At 29.7% G+C, this 19,440-nt stretch overlaps 1 protein-coding gene across 1 annotated transcript in view; it reads left to right on the top strand.

The window, feature by feature from the left end:
• LOC107440209 (uncharacterized) overlaps positions 1-7,549 on the top strand; it is a 285,398-nt gene extending 277,849 nt beyond the window's left edge. The window contains exons 6-8 of the mRNA XM_043040441.2: positions 493-626; positions 4,288-4,519; positions 7,384-7,549. Of these exons, the coding sequence (XP_042896375.1) occupies positions 493-626; positions 4,288-4,519; positions 7,384-7,460 (443 nt within the window). The 3' untranslated portion in view covers positions 7,461-7,549. The remainder of the gene's footprint in view (positions 1-492; positions 627-4,287; positions 4,520-7,383) is intronic.
• Positions 7,550-19,440: the final 11,891 nt, after the last annotated feature.

Genomic DNA, 19,440 nt, shown 5'->3' with positions numbered 1-19,440 from the left:
CGCACCCTAGATGGCAGCAGCAAACGTAAAGCGGGTTTGAAAATAACTTGGAAATTTTTTATTATTATTCAGATTCATCAATAAACTGTAATTAATTCCTACAATTTAATTTGAGAAAATATGAGCTATTATATTTGAAAAAATTTTCCTTTATTAAGCTAACTAGAATACTTTTCACAGCAAAAGCAAAAAGAAGCTTTGTAATACTTTTTGTTATTATAATTATATAATTATTATTATTCTGAGGGAACGTCTTTGAGTATTTTAAGTTAGTATTTGAGGAGTAAATTAAATGCAAAAAGGAAAGAAGCAAATCAATTTATAAAAAAATTACAAGTTTATTAAAAAAAATTATAATTTGTATAATCTCTCCCTCATCCCCCAAACGTATTTTATGATTTGTCTCATCTGTAAGTCATTTGAATTTCTGCTTTTATTTATTCTAGAACATTTATTTCAAATGTTATCTTATATAATTTGATTTTTCAATAGCTGTTGTCGGTGATGGACCAGTCATCACCGGAGGAAAGCCGAAGTATCAAAAAGGTGACACCGTGGACGTTAATTGCACATCGGCAAAATCAAATCCCCCAGCTGAACTCAAGTGGTACATTAATGATAAACCTGTAAGTAGTTAATATGTTTGTTTGTTTTTTCCAGTTTTCTCAACTATTCCAGCTAAACAATTTCAAATTGGTGACATATTTGAAAAATTTGTTCTTGCTCTTTAACACAGATGGATGAGACATGGNATTCTGACACTCTAACCGCTAGCAAAAATATATCTTAGAATTTTTTTTATTGTAAAAAAACAGTCTAATAATTACTAAATCTGTCAGATTTTCAGAATTATATTTGAATAAGAACATAAATCCAAAGAAATTTCAATGATGAGTAACTGTTTCTTGAAAGATAATTGCTTGGAAGATTTTACCTTTAATGCAGAAAAGAAAAAAAAATACAACAGTGTTTTATGCTATATTTCCTAACCGTAAATTATTAAAATACAAACTATAATTTTTTTTTTACTTATTTGGACCTAAATTAATACAAAATAATGGAAAAAGTATTAAAAATTTGTTTAATAAAAATTCTGCGTCAAAGGGTTAACCATAATTGATTGTTGTTATAATAACAATGTTTTAAACTAAATACATTTACGTTACAAGAATTTTTCCAAACCTTTTACTTGTTGAAAAATTAATTCATTGTACTCTTATTGTATTATTTCGAGTATAAGTAATCAATATGCTATTTATGGTAAAAAAAGAACTTAATTATTTTTAAAGAAAAATAAGATTTTTATATTTAAACAGAAAAAAAATTATCCACTACTTAAAATATATTATTAACTAATCAATTTACTGAATAGAAAAAAAAACGTTCACTATTAACATTTTAGTCTCAAGATTTAAACCATATAAAGAAGTAAAAACTACAATAGTTAATAATACAGTAGGTTATCTAGTTATCACTATTCTGATGCCCTTGTGCAATGACTCATTCTTTTCCAAATATTTTGTTGAATAAGAAAAGAGATGGTGAACATCTGGCAATGGCGAAGGGGTAGGGGAGAAAAGGAGAAGGGATCAAAAGAGGTTGAAAGTTAAACAATTTCTATCTAGACACACTGTTTCTATTTTTTACGCCAAATCTAATAAATTCAAAATTAAATCAATGGAGCTAAGAAGTGAGGGTTTATGAATATGAGTTAAAAATTTTTGAGTCATAAACTTTTAAACGTAAAACCCTCTTAAGTTCAAAACTTTTAATTCGAAAGACTTAGTTTTCATTTAATTGAGTTCAACATAAGAAATTGCTGTTAAACAATTGCTCACCTGTCTAAGAGCACAACATCAGAAAATTGTGCTTAAATATAGTAAAAATTTAAATAATTATAAAAATATTATGACTTTTGAACTACTTGTCCTATCGATTTTTTTCTTCAGAATTCTTTCAATTTAGCATTTAAAAAAATACATTGGAAACAATGCCCTAGATACCAATGAGACCTACCAATTCCAATTCCTACCGATACTAATTTCATATTCATGAATGGATATGAGCTAAAATTTAAGCTATTTCTTTGGTAAGTCTAGAACAGATGGCCATAGTTTTTTTCAAATCGAAGTAAAAATATTAAGAATAGAGATACAAGGAATATTTAGCATATTTTAAATTCTCATTCGTAAAAAAATAAAGGAATAGTGAGAACAAAATAAGAATAAAATCATTTAAAATGAAACTAAAAAGTGGCCATCGCTCCTTAAAGTTGAGGTGAGACGATCATCTAATACAATAAACGAAAAATTAAGTTAAAATAACACATTTTATACAGTTAACCATAAAAAAAACTTACAATAAGCTGTAGGGAATGGATTTTATCAAGGAAAATAAGAAAAAAGAATCCAATAAACAATATCTTGAGTACAGATTTAATCAATCGCTTTCGAAAAATTTCATTATATTTTTGGCAAAGATTTTCAAATTTTGCTTTTGTTTTATGGAGCCATTGCATGCACCTTACACATCTCATCCAGTCATAATTGCTTATATTTATAGATACCCATCAAGTTCTAAGTGAACGAAATCAGATAATATGTAAGGTTCTTTCGGATAACATGTTAGATTTGCTTTTGCTTCATGGAGCCATTTCATGCACCTTACACATCTCATCCAGTCATAATCGATTATACTTATGGATAATCATCAAGCTCTAAGTGTGCAAAATCAGATAATATGTAAGGTTCTGTCAGATAACATGTTAGATTTGCTTTTGCTTCATGGAGCCATTGCATGCACCTTACACCTCTCATCCAGTCACAATCGCTTATACTCATAGATACTCATCAAGCTCTAAATGTGCAAAATCAGATAATCCGTAGGGTTCTATATAATATGTTAGATTTGTTATATGTAATATGTCAAATATGTAAGATTTGTAGAATCGAAATGTTATATGCAAGGTTCGTACGGTTCTCAAAAATTTTAAAAAATTGTTTCAATATTGTAATAAAAAGCTAAGAATTTCTTTCTATTAGCTCCATCTTATTACGAAACGAAATTCACTAAGCTCAAACGTTTCGTAATTTCGTAACTAGATTTACTTATTTGGAGGTAGTTAGCATAGTGGTGAAGACTAATTTATAAAAAAGAGTCTACTTTTGCTGCCTATTTCTAATTTTTTAAAGGACTCTACGATCCTTAATATGTCAATACGTGTTGATGAAAAGTGACCATCTCTCCTTGACTTTATGTGGCCATCGATTTAATACCTCTATTTTATGTGGCCTTGTTTAAGAAAATGAACCCAGCATTTGATTCAACTTCTTAAACTTCCCTTATGAACATTTTTATTTTTTAAAGAAATAAACTATTGAATCTAAAAAAAAGTGATGTCGCCCATTTTCCTAAACCACTTGTTTTTAATGTATTGCTGTTTGAAAATATATTAAAAGTCAACAGTTCTTTTAACAAGGTTGTCTCAGGTCCAATATATTTATAATAGTAATATTAAATAGCTCAAATTTGGAATTTTTGTGAAACCATTTAATTGTTTAGTGTTTTGAATACGAAGAGATGTGTAAAAAGTCTGTAATATACCAATCCACCCTGACTCTAAGTCAAAGACTTTGCCTCGAAATGATTAAGCTTAATGATTAAAAAGGAATGAAAAGTAATACGAAATTTCCCATTTTGTTTTTAAATTTGGGTTGAACATTGTAGAATCACGATTTTCACTGTGTTCATTTTCTTACACACGCATTTCGAAGAATGTCCATTTTCTTTAGCATACAATTTTAGCTGTGTCCATTTTTTTATCATTTTATTATGTATGCTGTGTCAATTTTCGTTAACACTCATTTTAAGTTGCATCGATTTAACGGCTCTTTGCATTTTCTTAAACATTAATTTTCTGTCATGTCTATTTTCTTAAACAAGCATTTCCAGGTGTGTCCATTTTCTCAAACGTGCATTTCCTGCTGCGTCCATTTTCTTAAACGCGCATTTCCTGCTGCGTCCATTTTCTTAAACGCGCATTTCCAGCTGTGTCCATTTCCTTAAACGAGGATCTCGAGCAAATTCACTGACGAAATTATTCTTTCTTCACAATCAAGACGCTAGCAGGTTTTGCCGCTGACGATTATCTCTAATTTCTAAAACCCAACCGAGTTTGATATAACACTTCATTCTTAACAATATCATATATTCAATTTAAAGATTACTAAGCATTTTATTGTTTAAAAATATTATATTGATTAAGTTGTTTCGGATAAAATCTTATAGGTTAGACAGGAATTCCTGATCCGTTACAAGCCTGTCAGGTATCAGGATGGTCAGGCGACGTCCATCTTGGGTTTGAGCTTCCCAGTACGAACAGACCATTTTCAGAGAGACGAGATGAGACTCAAGTGTACAGCTACTCTCTCAAAAGTGATCAACATGAGCAGCGAAGAGACGCTCGTCGGTAGCAGTCAACAGAGTTCAGGACTTCACATTTCTGAAAATACAGGAGCAGGTAAAGATACTTGCAATGCCAGTGAAGCGTGTTCTGTAATAACCGTCTTTAACATATAATTTTAATTCAATTTTAAAAAAATTTCTGAAACCTACAAGTTGGTTTTAGCATTTAAGTTCAAAAAATATTTTAAAAAATCCATTGTTTTATAATCTAAGTCTACTACAATAATGATTTAAAATCTTCGAAATAAGTTTATTTATACAAATGATAACTTAGAGTAGAACTAAGAATCCGGATATTATTGTCAATAATAAATTTTAAGTTTCAAGACCAATGAACATTGAGTCATTATCGCTTCAGGAATAAGGGTGCTCATTTCCAGATGAAGTGACCAAGATTTGGACTCCGAAGTTTGATGGACAATACGTATACCACTTCTGCTCTGACCACTGTGCGGACCCAAAATACCTCGTTAGCCGTTTCGCCGTCAGGATAGTCGCGTGGGAGGTTTTCATGCTTTTCCTCACCTTCTAATGGGTTAATTTCACTAGAGAAATTTTCCATCAAGTGTAAATATGATCCACGAATTTGCTTTTCTTTTGAGAGTATGAAGTAAGACGACGAATGTATACGAAGTATTTATTCGTCGTATAGTGTGAAGTATATTACTTGGGTATTCTTTACTTCATTACAAGGGTATGAAGTTAAACATCTGCAGTCATGAATCTGATAGATATCGACTGTTAAACACCGGTTATGTAATTAAAATAAAATTAAATTAAAACAAATTTCAGTTCTGAGAATTCATAAATATAGATCAAAATTTCGTATTAATATGTACTAATATGACTCATATTAGGAGGCTATGACTCTCAAAAAATGACAGGACGTTGAGAAATAATGAAAAGAAGAAAGTTCTACTTTTTACGGCAATTATGAAAACAATTAAAAAGAAGCCAAAAAGGAGCTTCTTTATTAAGAAAAATGGAAAAATCGTATAATAAAACAAGGAAACTTCGAACCGTTTCTTTACTTCAAAGTACCGCTTCATAAGTACACATACAAAGCTGTTGGAATAAAGTTGGCTCGTTTTTTCATTTGACAAACACAGATATTCCAACCTATATACAAGGTTTAATTTTTTAAAAATAAATAAAAGAATAAATTATATAACTTATGTTTTCCGACAAACTTGACTTACCAACCTCCGAAGATCCTTAACTTTACTTTCGGTTGGACACTCCTGCTCCAGAATGTCAGTACTCTTTCAATATAAAAGGAAAGGAAACAATGTGAGATAGTCAACGCATAGAGATAGAGCACATTTCATTCCTACGCTAGCAACTAAAGCACGAAAACCCACATCTCGACCCCCCTCACTTCAATACTGACACGATTTCAATGAAAAATTAACTTAAGTCTATCGAAAGAACTCCCCTTACCCCATATTGTAGGATTTACTACTATAGAAACAAGAAATCGCACATTTCAAAGAGGTGAGCTCTCTCTCTCCCCTCACCAACTCAAACTGAAACCTTTCTTAAATATTGAATTAACACCCATACATGAAATGGATAAACCTTGTAACCATAATCACATCCATTGCTCCAAGGAGGGTAATGGCGAGAGAAGTTATTATCTCTAATGGTATTTAAAAATTCTCATCGGTTTAATCTTTAATATGTTTTTGTTTTCTTTTTCTTTACTTTTTCAATTATCGTTATTGGTATTTAAAAATACTTATTAGTTTGATCTTCGTGGTCAGATCTTCAATCATCAAATGATCATCTTCGATGATCAAAGATCTTCAGTATGCTTTTATTTTCACTTTCTTTACTTTTTCAATTATCCTTATTGGTATTTAAAAATGCTTATTAGTTTGATCTTCAGTATGCTTTTACTTTCGTTTCCTTTACTTTTTCAATTATCGTTATTGGTATTTAAAAATACTTATTGGTTTGATCTTTGATATGGTTTTGTTTTCTTTTTCTTTACTTTTTCAACTATCGTTATTAGTATTTCAAAATATTTGCTAGTTTGATCTTCATGGGTTTGCTTTCTTTTTCTTCAATATTTTAATTATCAGTATTAGTATTTAAAAATGCTTATTAGTTTGATCTTCAGTATGATTTTACTTTCGTTTCCTTTACTTTTTCAATTATCGTTATTAGTATTTAAAAATTCTTATTGGTTTGATCTTCAATATGGTTTTGTTTTCGTTTTATTTGCTTTTTCAATTATTATTATTAGTTTTTAAATTTGTTTTTATTATTTTGATCTTTAGTATGGTTTTGGTTTCTTTTCCTTTACTTTTTCAATTATCGTTCTTTGTATTTAAAAATACTTATTGGTTTGATCATTAATATGGTTTTTATTTCTCTGCTCTTTTATGGTTTTTAGTTTTGTAAAAATGCTTGTTGGTGTGATCTGTAGTGTGATTTCACTTTTTCAATTATCTTTTATTTTTCTTTGCTTTTAAAATTATCGTTATTTGTGTTTTAAAAAAAAGTTATTGGTTTGATCATTAATATGGTTTTTGTTTCTCTGCTATGTTATGGTTTTTAATCTTGTAAAAATGCTTGTTGGTGTGATCGGTAGCGTGATTTTACTTTTTGAATTATCGTTATTTGTATTTAAAAATACTTATTGCTTTGATCATTAATATGGTTTTTATTTCTCTGCTCTTTTATGGTTTTTAGTTTTGTAAAAATGCTTGTTAGTGTGATCTGTAGTGAGATTTTACTTTCTCAGATATCTTTTTTTTTCTTTACTTTATCAATTATCGTGATTTGTATACAAAAATACTTATTGGTTTGATCGTTAATATGGTTTTTATTTCTTTGCTATTTCATGGTTTTTAGTTTTGTAAAAATGCTTGTTGGTGTGATCTGTAGAGTGATTTTATTCTTCTTTTTTTTCAGTGATCAACAGAGGAAGTACAGTGGGTTGTCTTCTTCAGACTCTTTTCGTGAGCACATTCCTTGCAGCTCTCCTATAGCGATTCATTTGTGCCTCTTGAACTTTACCCTCTCCCTTGCATGGGGCTAAAATACAGAAAGATGATAGCATGTGCACCCATTGTCTCAANAGTTTAAATTAAATATTATCATGTTTTTAGGGCATAAATCTGAATTGAACAACCTGATAATGCTCACTCTGGTTATTGTTTCCGTTTTTTAAAGCGCTATATGTTGAGCCACCTCATGTGACATTTGCCATGTGACATTTTTAGCAGCAATCATTGGTAGATTTTCTAACGTTGCCATTCGGGGAGTTGTAATGAGGCTTTTTTTTGGTGCCGTGTAAGAGAAATATATATATAGATGGTATTTAAAAATTCTCATTAGTTTAATCTTTAATATGTTTTTGTTTTCTTTTTCTTTACTTTCTTAACTATCGTTATTAGTACTTTAAAATACTTATTAGTTTGATCTTCGTGGTCAGATCTTCAATCATCAAATGATCATCTTCGATGATCGAAGATCTTCCGTATGCTTTTACTTTCGTTTTCTTTACTTTTTCAATTATCGTTATTGGAATTTAAAAATTCTTATTGGTTTGATCTTCAATATGGTTCTGCTTTCGTTTAATTTACTTTTTCAATTATTATTATTAGTTTTTAAATTTGTTTTTATTATTTTGATCTTTAGTAGGGTTTTGGTTGCTTTTCATTTACTTTTTCAATTATCTGTATTAGTATTTAAAAATGCTTATTGGTTTGATCTTCAATTTAGTTTTACTTTTTTTTCTCTTTGCTTTTTCAATTTTCGTTATCTGTATTTAAAAATTCTTATTACAATAGTTTGATATGTGTAATATGGTTTTGTTTTCAGTTTTTCTTACTCCTTTCAATTATTATTATTATTAGTTTTTAATTTTTATTTTATTATTTTCAACTTTAATATGGTTTTACTTTCTTTTTCTTTACTTTTTCAACTATTGTTATTGATATTTAAAACTGCTTACTGGTTTGATCTTTAATATGGCTTTGTTTTCTTTTTGGTTACTTTTGCGGTTATCGTTACTAGTATGTAAAAATGCCTATTGATTTAATATTTAATCTGGTTTCGTTTTCTTTTTCTTTACTTTTTCAACTGTCGTTATTGGTATTTAAAAAATAGTTATTGGTTTGATCATTAATATGGTTTTTGTTTCTCTGCTATGTTATGGTTTTTAATCTTGTAAATATGCTTGTTGGTTTGATCTGTAGTGTAATTTTACTTTTTCAATTATCTTTTTTCTTTGCTTTTTCAATTATCGTTATTTGTATTTTAAAAAAAAGTTATTGGTTTGATCATTAATATGGTTTTTGTTTCTCTACTATGTTATGGTTTTTAATCTTGTAAAAATGCTTGTTGGTGTGATCGGTAGTGTGATTTTACTTTTTGAATTATCGTTATTTGTATTTAAAAATACTTATTGCTTTGATCATTAATATGGTTTTTATTTCTCTGCTCTTTTATGGTTTTTAGTTCTGTAAAAATGCTTGTTAGTGTGATCTGTAGCGAGATTTTACTTTTTCAGTTATCTTTTTTTTTTCTTTGCTTTTTCAATTATCGTTATTTGTATTTAAAAAAAAGTTATTGGTTTGATCATTAATATGGTTTTTGTTTTTCTGCTATGTTATGGTTTTTAATCTTGTAAAAATGCTTGTTGGTGTGATCGGTAGCGTGATTTTACTTTTTGAATTATCGCTATTTGTATTTAAAAATACTTATTGCTTTGATCATTAATATGGTTTTTTTTCTCTGCTCTTTTATGGTTTTTAGTTTTGTAAAAATGCTTGTTAGTGTGATCTGTAGTGATATTTTACTTTTTCAGTTATCTTTTTTTTTTCTTTACTTTTTCAATTATCGTGATTTGTATACAAAAATACTTATTGGCTTGATCGTTAATATGGTTTTTATTTCTCTGCTATTTTATGGTTTTTAGTTTTGTAAAAATGCTTGTTGGTGTGATCTGTAGAGTGATTTTTTCTTCTTTTTTTTTCAGTGATCAACAGAGGAAGTACAGTGGGTTGTCTTCTTCAGACTCTTTTCGTGAGCACATTCCTTGCAGCTCTCCTATAGCGATTCATTTGTGCCTCTTGAACTTTACCCTCTCCCTTGCATGGGGCTAAAATACAGAAAGATGATAGCATGTGCACCCATTGTCTCAACCTGGGATGAATTATTAACATTCACAACAATATATACCAAAGTTCATACTCTATCCTGAGTTCAAATGGGTTGCGCAAACTATTTCGTTTCGGACTATGTCATGCTGTGCACGGACAACGTTAGGCGTTGCGCAGAAGCGATGATCAACGTGAGCACCAGAGAAGTCATCGAAGACAAAGAAATTCTTTTCATTTTTCATACGAGAAACGTTTGTATTTGAACATGAAATTACTTCTATGTACTGGGATTTTTAAAACGAAAGAAGGCACGTTGTTTCTGTGTGAAACATTTAAAATGATACCTCTTTTTTAAAAGTATGTTTTTTAGAAAAGTTACAAAGCCTGTAAGCAACTTAAACCATGCCATCATTAAGATTTTTTTTAGTGGAACTGTTTTGAGAATCGTTTATGTGTGATTATATTTTTTCTGTGTGAAACATTTAAAGTAATACCTCGCTTTTAAAAGTAGGTTTGGAGAAAGCATAACAAAGCCTATAAGCAACTGAAACCTGTCCAATATAATATTGTTTTATTACGTAGAATTCCTTTGAAATTATAGACATTGTTTCTATGTGATTACATTCTTTCTGCGATAATTGTAGAAAATAATACCTCTTTTTTAAAAATATGTTTTTAGAACCTTACAATGCCTGTAAGTAAATGAAACTTGTCCATTATTATGATATTGTTCGATTGAGTAGAATCATTTTTAAACAAACTGATTGACCGGCTCTTTACTACAATTATGAATTTTCAATTAAATTATCATTTACATAAAAATGTGGCAGGAAGTCATGCATCTGAAATTGAAGATTTTTATTTTATTATTGTTTTAAGTATTTATTAATGAATATCTATTTTTCGTTTCAGTTTACTGAAGCCAAATTAAAATGTATATAAATAGAAAATATAAGTATTCTAATTATCCAATATATAAGTAATATATAAGTATATAAGTAACTAATTATCTCTCATGGTTTTTTTAGATAAATTATTTCGAAGTTGAAAAACTTATCATGGAGGGAAAAAAACATTAAATGTTTTAACGTTGCCAGAAGTTAAAAAAGAAAAAAATTTAAAAATTTTTACAATTGTTTTTATTTTATAAAAACAATTTTTTGACCATTTAAAATTTAATTAATGCCATTTTTTTCACAGAGAAAAATTCTCAAAAATTTGAGGTTTCTTGTGCCTGGTTCTCTTTCAAACTAACAAAAAATCGTGTTTTTATATTTCGATCATTTGAGTTCCCAAATGCATCACATGTTTGTTTAGTTTCGTTATCTAGAGCAGCGATCGCCAGTCTTTAGATCCTCACGGACCACCCTACAGAAAATATTTTATCTCACGGACCACCACCTAATTTTTTTTAGAGGAGAGAGAAAGTTCCCCAACTGATTAAAGTGGGTAATTAAAAATCTATCTTCTAAAAAAATTAACGCATTTCAGCGATTTTTGGAAATCAAAGTGGTAAGTTTTTTAAATGAAAACAAACAGTATATATTTTCAATGATATTTGCATTTAACGTCGCAATCTAGAATGAGGGAGAAAATTAAATGATGATTGTGACTAATTAAAGTTAACTTAACAACTACAATAAAAGTAATAATATTCAATTAGTATAAAAATGGAAAATTAGATTAATGCTGCAAAACTCGTTCGTTAACAATTCTTTCGCAAACGTAAACAAACCTTTTACGGATTATTGTTTTACGGCTGCTCATCGTAGTGCACTTGTATTTGAAAGAATTACAGAAAAAAACACATCCTGCTATTTTAGTAATGGTTTCTCAGCAATAAGTAATCAGTAATATTTTAGCAATGATTCATGACTTTCACTTGATTTTTACGAACGAAAATATATATAGATAACGAAATATATAAATAAAATATATAAATAAAATATATAAATAACGAAAATATATACTGCTCTCTAATATATATCACCATGTTAATTCTATAAAAACAACATATCTTCTTTTTGATCAAGCCTGCACAGAGAATTCTATATCCAAATTATTCCCGATGAAACAATTGTGCCATCTATAACAAATATTGATTCTTTTTTCTAATACAGTAATAATACAGTAATTCAAAAATAGCCTATACACTTTAACACCACGATTAGTTTTTTATAAATATTTATGGATCAGTAATGTTCAGCTGATAATAAAATATATTAACTAAAAAAAATAATATCGGCATCAAAAATGAAATATTTTTTTAATTGATGTAATTCATGAAGGAACCCAGCTTTTGAGTTATTTTTCTTAGTTGGCTTAAAATTTGCATGACTGACCACAACTGAATTTCTGAATTTATTTTAAAAATGAGAATGTGGAGCTCTCTTAACATAATCTTAAAGTCGAAATCAAAACAGTTTACAAAAAAAGTTTTTAACAAAATATTTCAGATAACAAAAACGTTGTCAAAATATTGCGACTCTTTAGTGAGGAAAAAGGTGTGCAAAAAAACATTTAAACCAGTGTAAATACGGAAGGAAACAAAAAAGAACGATTATTAAAATCTCCTCCAAATTCAATCGGGTAATCAAACTGGTTTTAATGTTTTTCTTCCCACTTTTGCACTGGAGATTCAACTGATTTCAACAGGATTTTTGTTTCTTTCCTGCTTAAATATTAATATGCAACTTATTCAAAGTATAACTTTTTTCTTTGGCCATGATTCTTAAGTTTCAAATTTATAATTTCGGAATTATTGCCAAAAATACAGACAGAAAAAGGTTATGACTTTTTAAGAACGATATAATTATGGTATACCCTGATCACACACAGAATTTTAGCAGTGAGGAGAATTGAGATTTCCTTGGAGAATCGTAAGAAGTTAAATAATATGTCGTTTTTCCGTTGCAAAATTTATTAGTCGAAACATTTCGAATATTTACAAAAATAAACTGTAATGAAAAGTTGAATTTTTTTCTCTCTATTTTTTTAATGGAAATTCAGGTATTTCTGTAATTTAGAATTTGAAAACTAAGGGGGCAAAACGATTTATGTTCATGAAGGCTGATTCTGAGAATAACGAATTTCAAGATTTCAGAAATATGTATTATATTAAGATTATATATAAGATTATATTATATTATATATCATATTGTATATTATATTATATTTTAAATAAGATTTCAGAAATATATAATGTATACAAGATTTAAAGGAGCAAGCATACAATTAAAATCATAAAAATAAAAATATACGCGATGTCACAAGCATTTATTTACATTTCCTTAAAATTTCAAAACAAAAATGGCAGTTTTTGATGTTGAAAAAAATAAAATTTTAAAATTGTGTTGAACAAAAACCGCTTTTTTCACAAAATTTCTCCCAATCTTGTCGCTTATATTCTTGTCGCTTTTTTCACGAAGCTTTTCTTCATTCTTTTGTTGTCTACGAGAAAAAAGAAACCGTTTTCCCCAGCCCGGCTAACCTTCACTGTGTAATAACTCTCCGAAAGAACCGATTTTCCACTTTATAGATTTGTCAAAACTTAGTAATCCACGAAGTGCAACAGGTGGCGACACAATCGTCATTTTTGTGAAAAATGGACATAACCGATCTTCCTACTTTAGTTTTCATTTCTATTTCATAATCAGAAAGGGAAAAAAATGCAGATTCTACCCTAATGAAGTTTACAACCAAATACCATATGCATAAAATTGATTTTATTAAAAAAAAAATTTAAGCCATTTTTTTTTTCTTCTCCAGGTTATTTATCTTCAATCAGAATACAGCATGATTTGCAATTTACAAATTACAAATATCTCCCACATTTTAACGATGTTGTAATTTCCTGCATGACTTTTTTTTTACCAAATAAAAGAAAATTTTCATGACTTTTTTGTTCTTTTTTGGAACTTTCTGTGCTTTGTGAAGTGATATGAAGTGATTGAAAGACTTATGAAATTGAGGAAGTGATTATTATGTAAATTATATGTATATAAATATGTCCTATGAGTACGGTTGCCAATATACCAAAGATTCTTATTTATGTAAAAAATGAAAGATATATATGCATATATATGAAATTCTTTCTAGTCATAGAGTGTTGAAAATAAATCAACAATACGTCGATTGGATAAGAGAATAACATCAGAGTTTGAGAGGAATAACTTCAATTGCATGAATTGAAACTCCTTGGAAGTAATTAAGAAATAAAGTGTTATTTTAGTGTTTATATTTAATTTGAAATAATGGGAAGAAATTTGATTCTTGTCTGCTTTTTATTCAAATCGGAAAAAAATGGCGCACAAAGACGACACAAGGTACAAAAATGTACTTTCTCTGAATTAACATACTTTCTTTTATGGGGAATTAGGTTGGGTAGTTGCTATATCTGAAAGATGCTGTTCCAACAGTTTATTCAGTAGATCAACACAAAATTTAAGCCCTTACAAACTATATTTACTTTTTACATTTTTCTAGAAATAATTTTCTAGATAATTTCTAAAAATAATGGCGTGAATTTAAGCCCTTAAAAGCTATTTTTACTTTTTACACTTTTCCAGAAATAATTTTCTAGATAGTTTCTAGAAATAATAGCGAGAATCCGATAATCGTTGCACCCATTTTTAAAATTCGTTTAAGCAAAGATAATTTAATAATAATTATCTATTAAAGTTTTTGTTTCCTCTTAGACTGGGTAATTTTAAATGAAATATGATTAAATTCATCTCCGTTTTTGGTCAAATCTCTAATACGGACATTAAAAACGATGTACAAATTTTTAATTCACATTTTTTCAATTATTATTGAAATAAGAAATTTAAAAAAAAAACATATACTTAATAAAAGTATAATTACCTTAGTTTAGCTTAAAACATATTAATTACCTTAGTTAAGGAAAATGCATACTCTAATATGGGGCAATGATATCTAATTCCTGTGGTTATAAACAAAATTGGGTGCAATAATCGTATTTAGCACCAGAAATATAGAGAAACGCGTATAAAATAAAAATAATAATAATCGAGTAGTCCCTAGATTAAATTATTGAGACCATTTCTTCTGAATTGCAATTATCTCACATTACTTAATGGTCAAAAAAGTATGATTATTCATTAAAAGTACGTTTTTGTATCTTATTTCGTAAATTAAATTATGGTTTGTTCGAATTGATTAGCGTATCTTAGTTGAGCTCCTCATATCATGAAGTTAAAAATCCAACCCCCAAGTCAAAAGTTATTAGGGGTGTCGCGTTCTTCGTTTTGTGCAGCAGTATCAATGCACCACCCGGCTCTCCTCTATGTAATATTGTTTTTAGAACTTTATTTAAAAATTAACTGCGTACTTTGTCCTGTTCTTATTCTCTTAGCAGAATAGACGTCTCAAGGTTAAGAGATTTCTCCACTCTTTACAGTTTTTCCCTCTTTGTTACCATGGTTACGGAAAATAGCTTTTTTCAGACGACAATATTTTTCATTTCTTACTCTAAGGTACTGCCGTGTTGGAAAAGCGAAATTTAACGAAAGCAAGGTAACTGAAAGACAAAAAGTGTAGAGTAAGGGAAAATCGCGTAACCTTGGGAAGCCTATTCTGTTTTCAAAGAGTATAACAGTTGTACTCGGATACTATTTTGTTTTAAGTTCTTAAAGTATTTATTTTCAATTGTTTGATCATCTAAATCTGTATTAAAGATTGTGCATTGTTTAAACTAATGTTTTCTAAACATTATGAAAGTCCTGTTTATTTCAGAATAAATGTATATAGTTTTTCAAAACGTTTTGACTCTCTTTCATTCGATGTATTGCTGAAATGTCTGAATTCATCCTCATTATTTGTTTTGTATGAAAACTCATTTGAAAAATTATAATTACTTTAGGCGTTTAATTACTTGCTTATGAAAAATTTTTGTATTGATATGATTGCACAAAATGTATCATTATTTAACATTAGATTTTGTCTTAAAACTTTTTATATGTTTCTGATATTTAACTTTTTTGTAAATTTGGTATGTAAACATTTAATTTTGGTGTTTTAGAATATTTTTTCATTACAAATGTTGCAAATATTTTTAATACGTAGAAAAGTTGTTAATTTTCATTCTCTCAATGCAGTTTTCAAAACGCCTCACTCCCAATTCCTACATTGTGTTTGAAAAAATAAAGTATTATTTTGCAAGCAGTAGTCTTCTTTTTCAAATAGAAATGCGGTATCGTCCAAATACATCAGAAATTTCTTTTATCTTCTAGCATTTCATATTCACCGTATTGAAACTAGCCTAAAAATATCAATCACATAGCATTAACTTAATATCAAACTTATCTACATTTTGTAACATATATGATGATTCAATTTACAGAACCTTATCTGGAAGGAAATTACCACCCCATTCTTCATAAATTCTCGACAACATTTCCTTTCTGCCTTGCGATTTTTTTTTTTTTTTTTAAGTTGTAATGAAAGTAAAATATGTATATATATGATGTTATCAGCAATGGTCGAATGTTCAGGAAGGCACGCACAGTTGGAAGGAAAATGATATTTATTTGAGTCATTTTAAAGAGATGACAGAGCTTCTCTTCGACTATTTAAATCATTTTCAAACATTGGCGGAGCTCAAATCGTGCTCTATGTGCTTTAGTTTTTATACTAGGGAAAGAAGCATAAATTTTTCCCTCTATTTTATTAGATCTCAGAGAAAAAGAGAAACATTAATAATTATAATTAGTTTATTAAATAGGTTGAGGGAAAAATAATTCTTTCTCACGGATCATGAAGGGAAACTTATAGAATGTTAATTCAAGCATAACTTAAAAGCTATAGGTAGATTAAAAGACAGGATGTGAATTTTCAAGTGTAATAAAGAGCGTTTCGTTTTGAATAATAAATTAAAACAAAAGATTTACAGAAAAGAAATAAAATAAAAATATTTTAGCTCACAAATTTTTGAAATTAAATAATGTTTTGAAATTTATGAATTTTATGTATAACGTTTTAACAGTTAACTTCTTTTTCATGTCAAATGTCTGATCGTATAGACAAGGTTCCCAGTAGAACACCGAAGTCAAAAATCTCTGGCTGCGGTCAGTAAGTGGATGGGTCCTCGTAAAATTGCTCTCCAGTAAAGTACTCGACTTCGCACACAGGTCGTCGGGTCACTTATATATTCTTTGGTCGAGCTACCGAAGCGGGGAGCCACCCTCTGGGAATCATCCCCAGGGATGATTCCCAGACCGCAGTCAATAGCCTATTGTGCAGCTATAGTGCGATGTAAATAAAACATTATACCTACCTACCTTCTTCATGAAACACCATCCAAGGTTGCGACTTCCTGAAAATGAGAACAAAAATAGGGTGACAATCTTTTGATGACTTGACTATTGAAAAAGTCATTGAGCGTTTGATGATTCGAATAGTATATTCACTATCTTTTCTTTTAGAACAAGAAATATTCATTTTCTAGCTCAATGAATCGTTTAACATTAAATGGTTTCGATTAAAATGTTTCAGTAGTGGAAAAATGTGCATTGAAATAACCAGAACCTAAGATTAATGTTTATATACTATTTCCAGAAAAATATTTAAATCCTTTGTTTAAATTTTTTGTAGACTCTAATTATCTTGACATCTATGAACTGTTTATTGGGTTGTCCTGCTCTGTAAGAATTTCTGAGAATGTGCGAGAGATTTCGGCAGTTTTTTTTCCTCGACTTATTCCGCCCAAGCCCCAGTCTTTTGGATTTATTAGCCATTAATTACAACAACAACAAAAAACTGTGTTTTGTGATTAGCAATCTAAACAGAGAAATACCTAAATGAGAGAAATTTTTCGACTCATAATATTTTTCCTAAAACGACTGGAGTTGATTTTAAAATCAAACGCATCATATGCGCACGGAGCGATGGAGATCACGAGACCTCTCAAAAAATGTCGCTATTCTGCAAATTTAGTCTGGCCATTCGGCGTCTTTAAGAAATTTCATTTTATCCCCTTTTTTTAGAAACAATAAATAAAATTAGTCAATATTATAACTTTATTAAATTTTAAAATAGCGGTTAAAAAAGTTAAGGGGCTTGATTCCCATTTGGTATTTTATTTTATTTTATAACCGTCGTTGAATAGCCCACCCAATTTTTTGGGTTTATGACAGCTAATGTTCAACGCCGTATTGTAATTTTCAAACCAATCCAGAAGACAAAGGAACTCCTGGATCAAGTATTGGGAGAAATTTGCCTTCGTGGAGGACTTTTTGATCAAACTAACCCGCATTTACGTAACGTGGAGAGGAAGACCACAAGAACCTCCCGCGGTAAGCCTGAAGACAAGGGGACTCTAACCTTTGATCCGTCTACCACTAAGGTTATTTTACGTCAACGCTGCGGTCGGTTCAAGCCGGATGCGGAAATCCTATCGACCAGCCATCACTGGGATTCGAACCCGGTTCACTTCATTGGAACGCGAACACTCTATCCCCTGAGCCATCACGGCGCTCTATTAGGTATTTTATTTTTATTTTATCCGTCGTTGAACAGCCGACCCAATTTTGGGTTTACGACTACTGATGTTCAACTCCGTAGCCTTGTAATTTTGAACCAATCCAAAAGACGAGGAAACTCCTGGATCAATACCTACTGAGTAATGATTTGTTATGGGAACATGGATGACTCTGTGACTCGACAGATTTAACTTGCATCAATCACCATTTACTACCCGGAGAGTCGACCGGCGGGGATCGAACCCACGACCTCTTGGACATGGGGCCATTGCCCTACTAACCAGGCTATCCCGGCCTTCTATTTGGTATTTAACGAGATTTGCAAATCAATTTGTTACTTGGTTTGTGAGATAGCAAAAAATTATTCTTCATGTGAAGAATCAATTATTTTTTTAAGTCTATTTCTCAAACAATACATTGTTTTTTTTTTTACAAGAATAATTAAGTATATAATAGATAAATCAGTAATTTATTGCTGGAAAAATTACCATGTTTTGAAGATATAAGCAACAAAGTAATTTTTTTATTGAATCAAATGAATTACTTCCTTTGATATACTTTATTCTGCTAATATTACGGGTTTTCGTTACTATGGTTATAGAAAATTTATTTCCTTAGCTCTTAGTAAGCTTAATTTTGTTATAGATTAGACTTTTAAAATATAATCGCTTGTTGATATTATATTAGACAAATCATACTTATTTCTTTGCTGTCTAAACTAGCACTTTTCTAAGATGTTTTTTTCTAGTGGTAGGGAAATAAAAATTGATGCTATAACATTAAGCAAAAATTAATTAAATTTCATCATTTCATTTTCAAAAACCACATCAAATGATTATTAGATAGTTTATATTCGTTTAAATTAATTAGGTATAATGATGAGGAAGAATATTTCAACTAGGATTAATTAAATGAAATAACAAATTATATGTGCCGAGATAGCCTGATAGCGCTGGGCCCATGCCTGAGAGCTCATTGGTTCGAACCCCGCCGGCCGAACACTCCCCGTGTAGTAAATGGTGACTGATGCACGTTAAATCTGTCGAGTCGCAAAGTCCTCCATGTTCCCATAACAAATCAAAACCTCTAGGGGTACTGGATTGGAGATTGATCGTTCTCTGATTCAGGTCAAAATTACGATCTGTGAATGAATGAATAGATGTATAAATGGGTCCGCCCTATAAAAAGGGCTGTGATGTGTGTGTGGCTGAAGACGAATTCTTGGCCATGGGATGGCGCCACTGAAAAAACAAGAAACGCACACTCTGCCTTAAATTTGCTCGGTGTCACCCAGCAGGCTTGTCCGTGTGGCAATTAGCATTGGAAACAACAACAACAAAGTATAAATCTTGCTACTACTTAAT

This window comes from Parasteatoda tepidariorum, chromosome 4 (assembly GCF_043381705.1).
Source record: "Parasteatoda tepidariorum isolate YZ-2023 chromosome 4, CAS_Ptep_4.0, whole genome shotgun sequence".
Classification (NCBI taxonomy): Eukaryota; Metazoa; Arthropoda; class Arachnida; order Araneae; family Theridiidae; genus Parasteatoda; species Parasteatoda tepidariorum.
The sequence above is the reverse complement of the archived record's forward strand: the minus strand, read 5'-3'. Positions and strand labels throughout refer to the sequence as shown.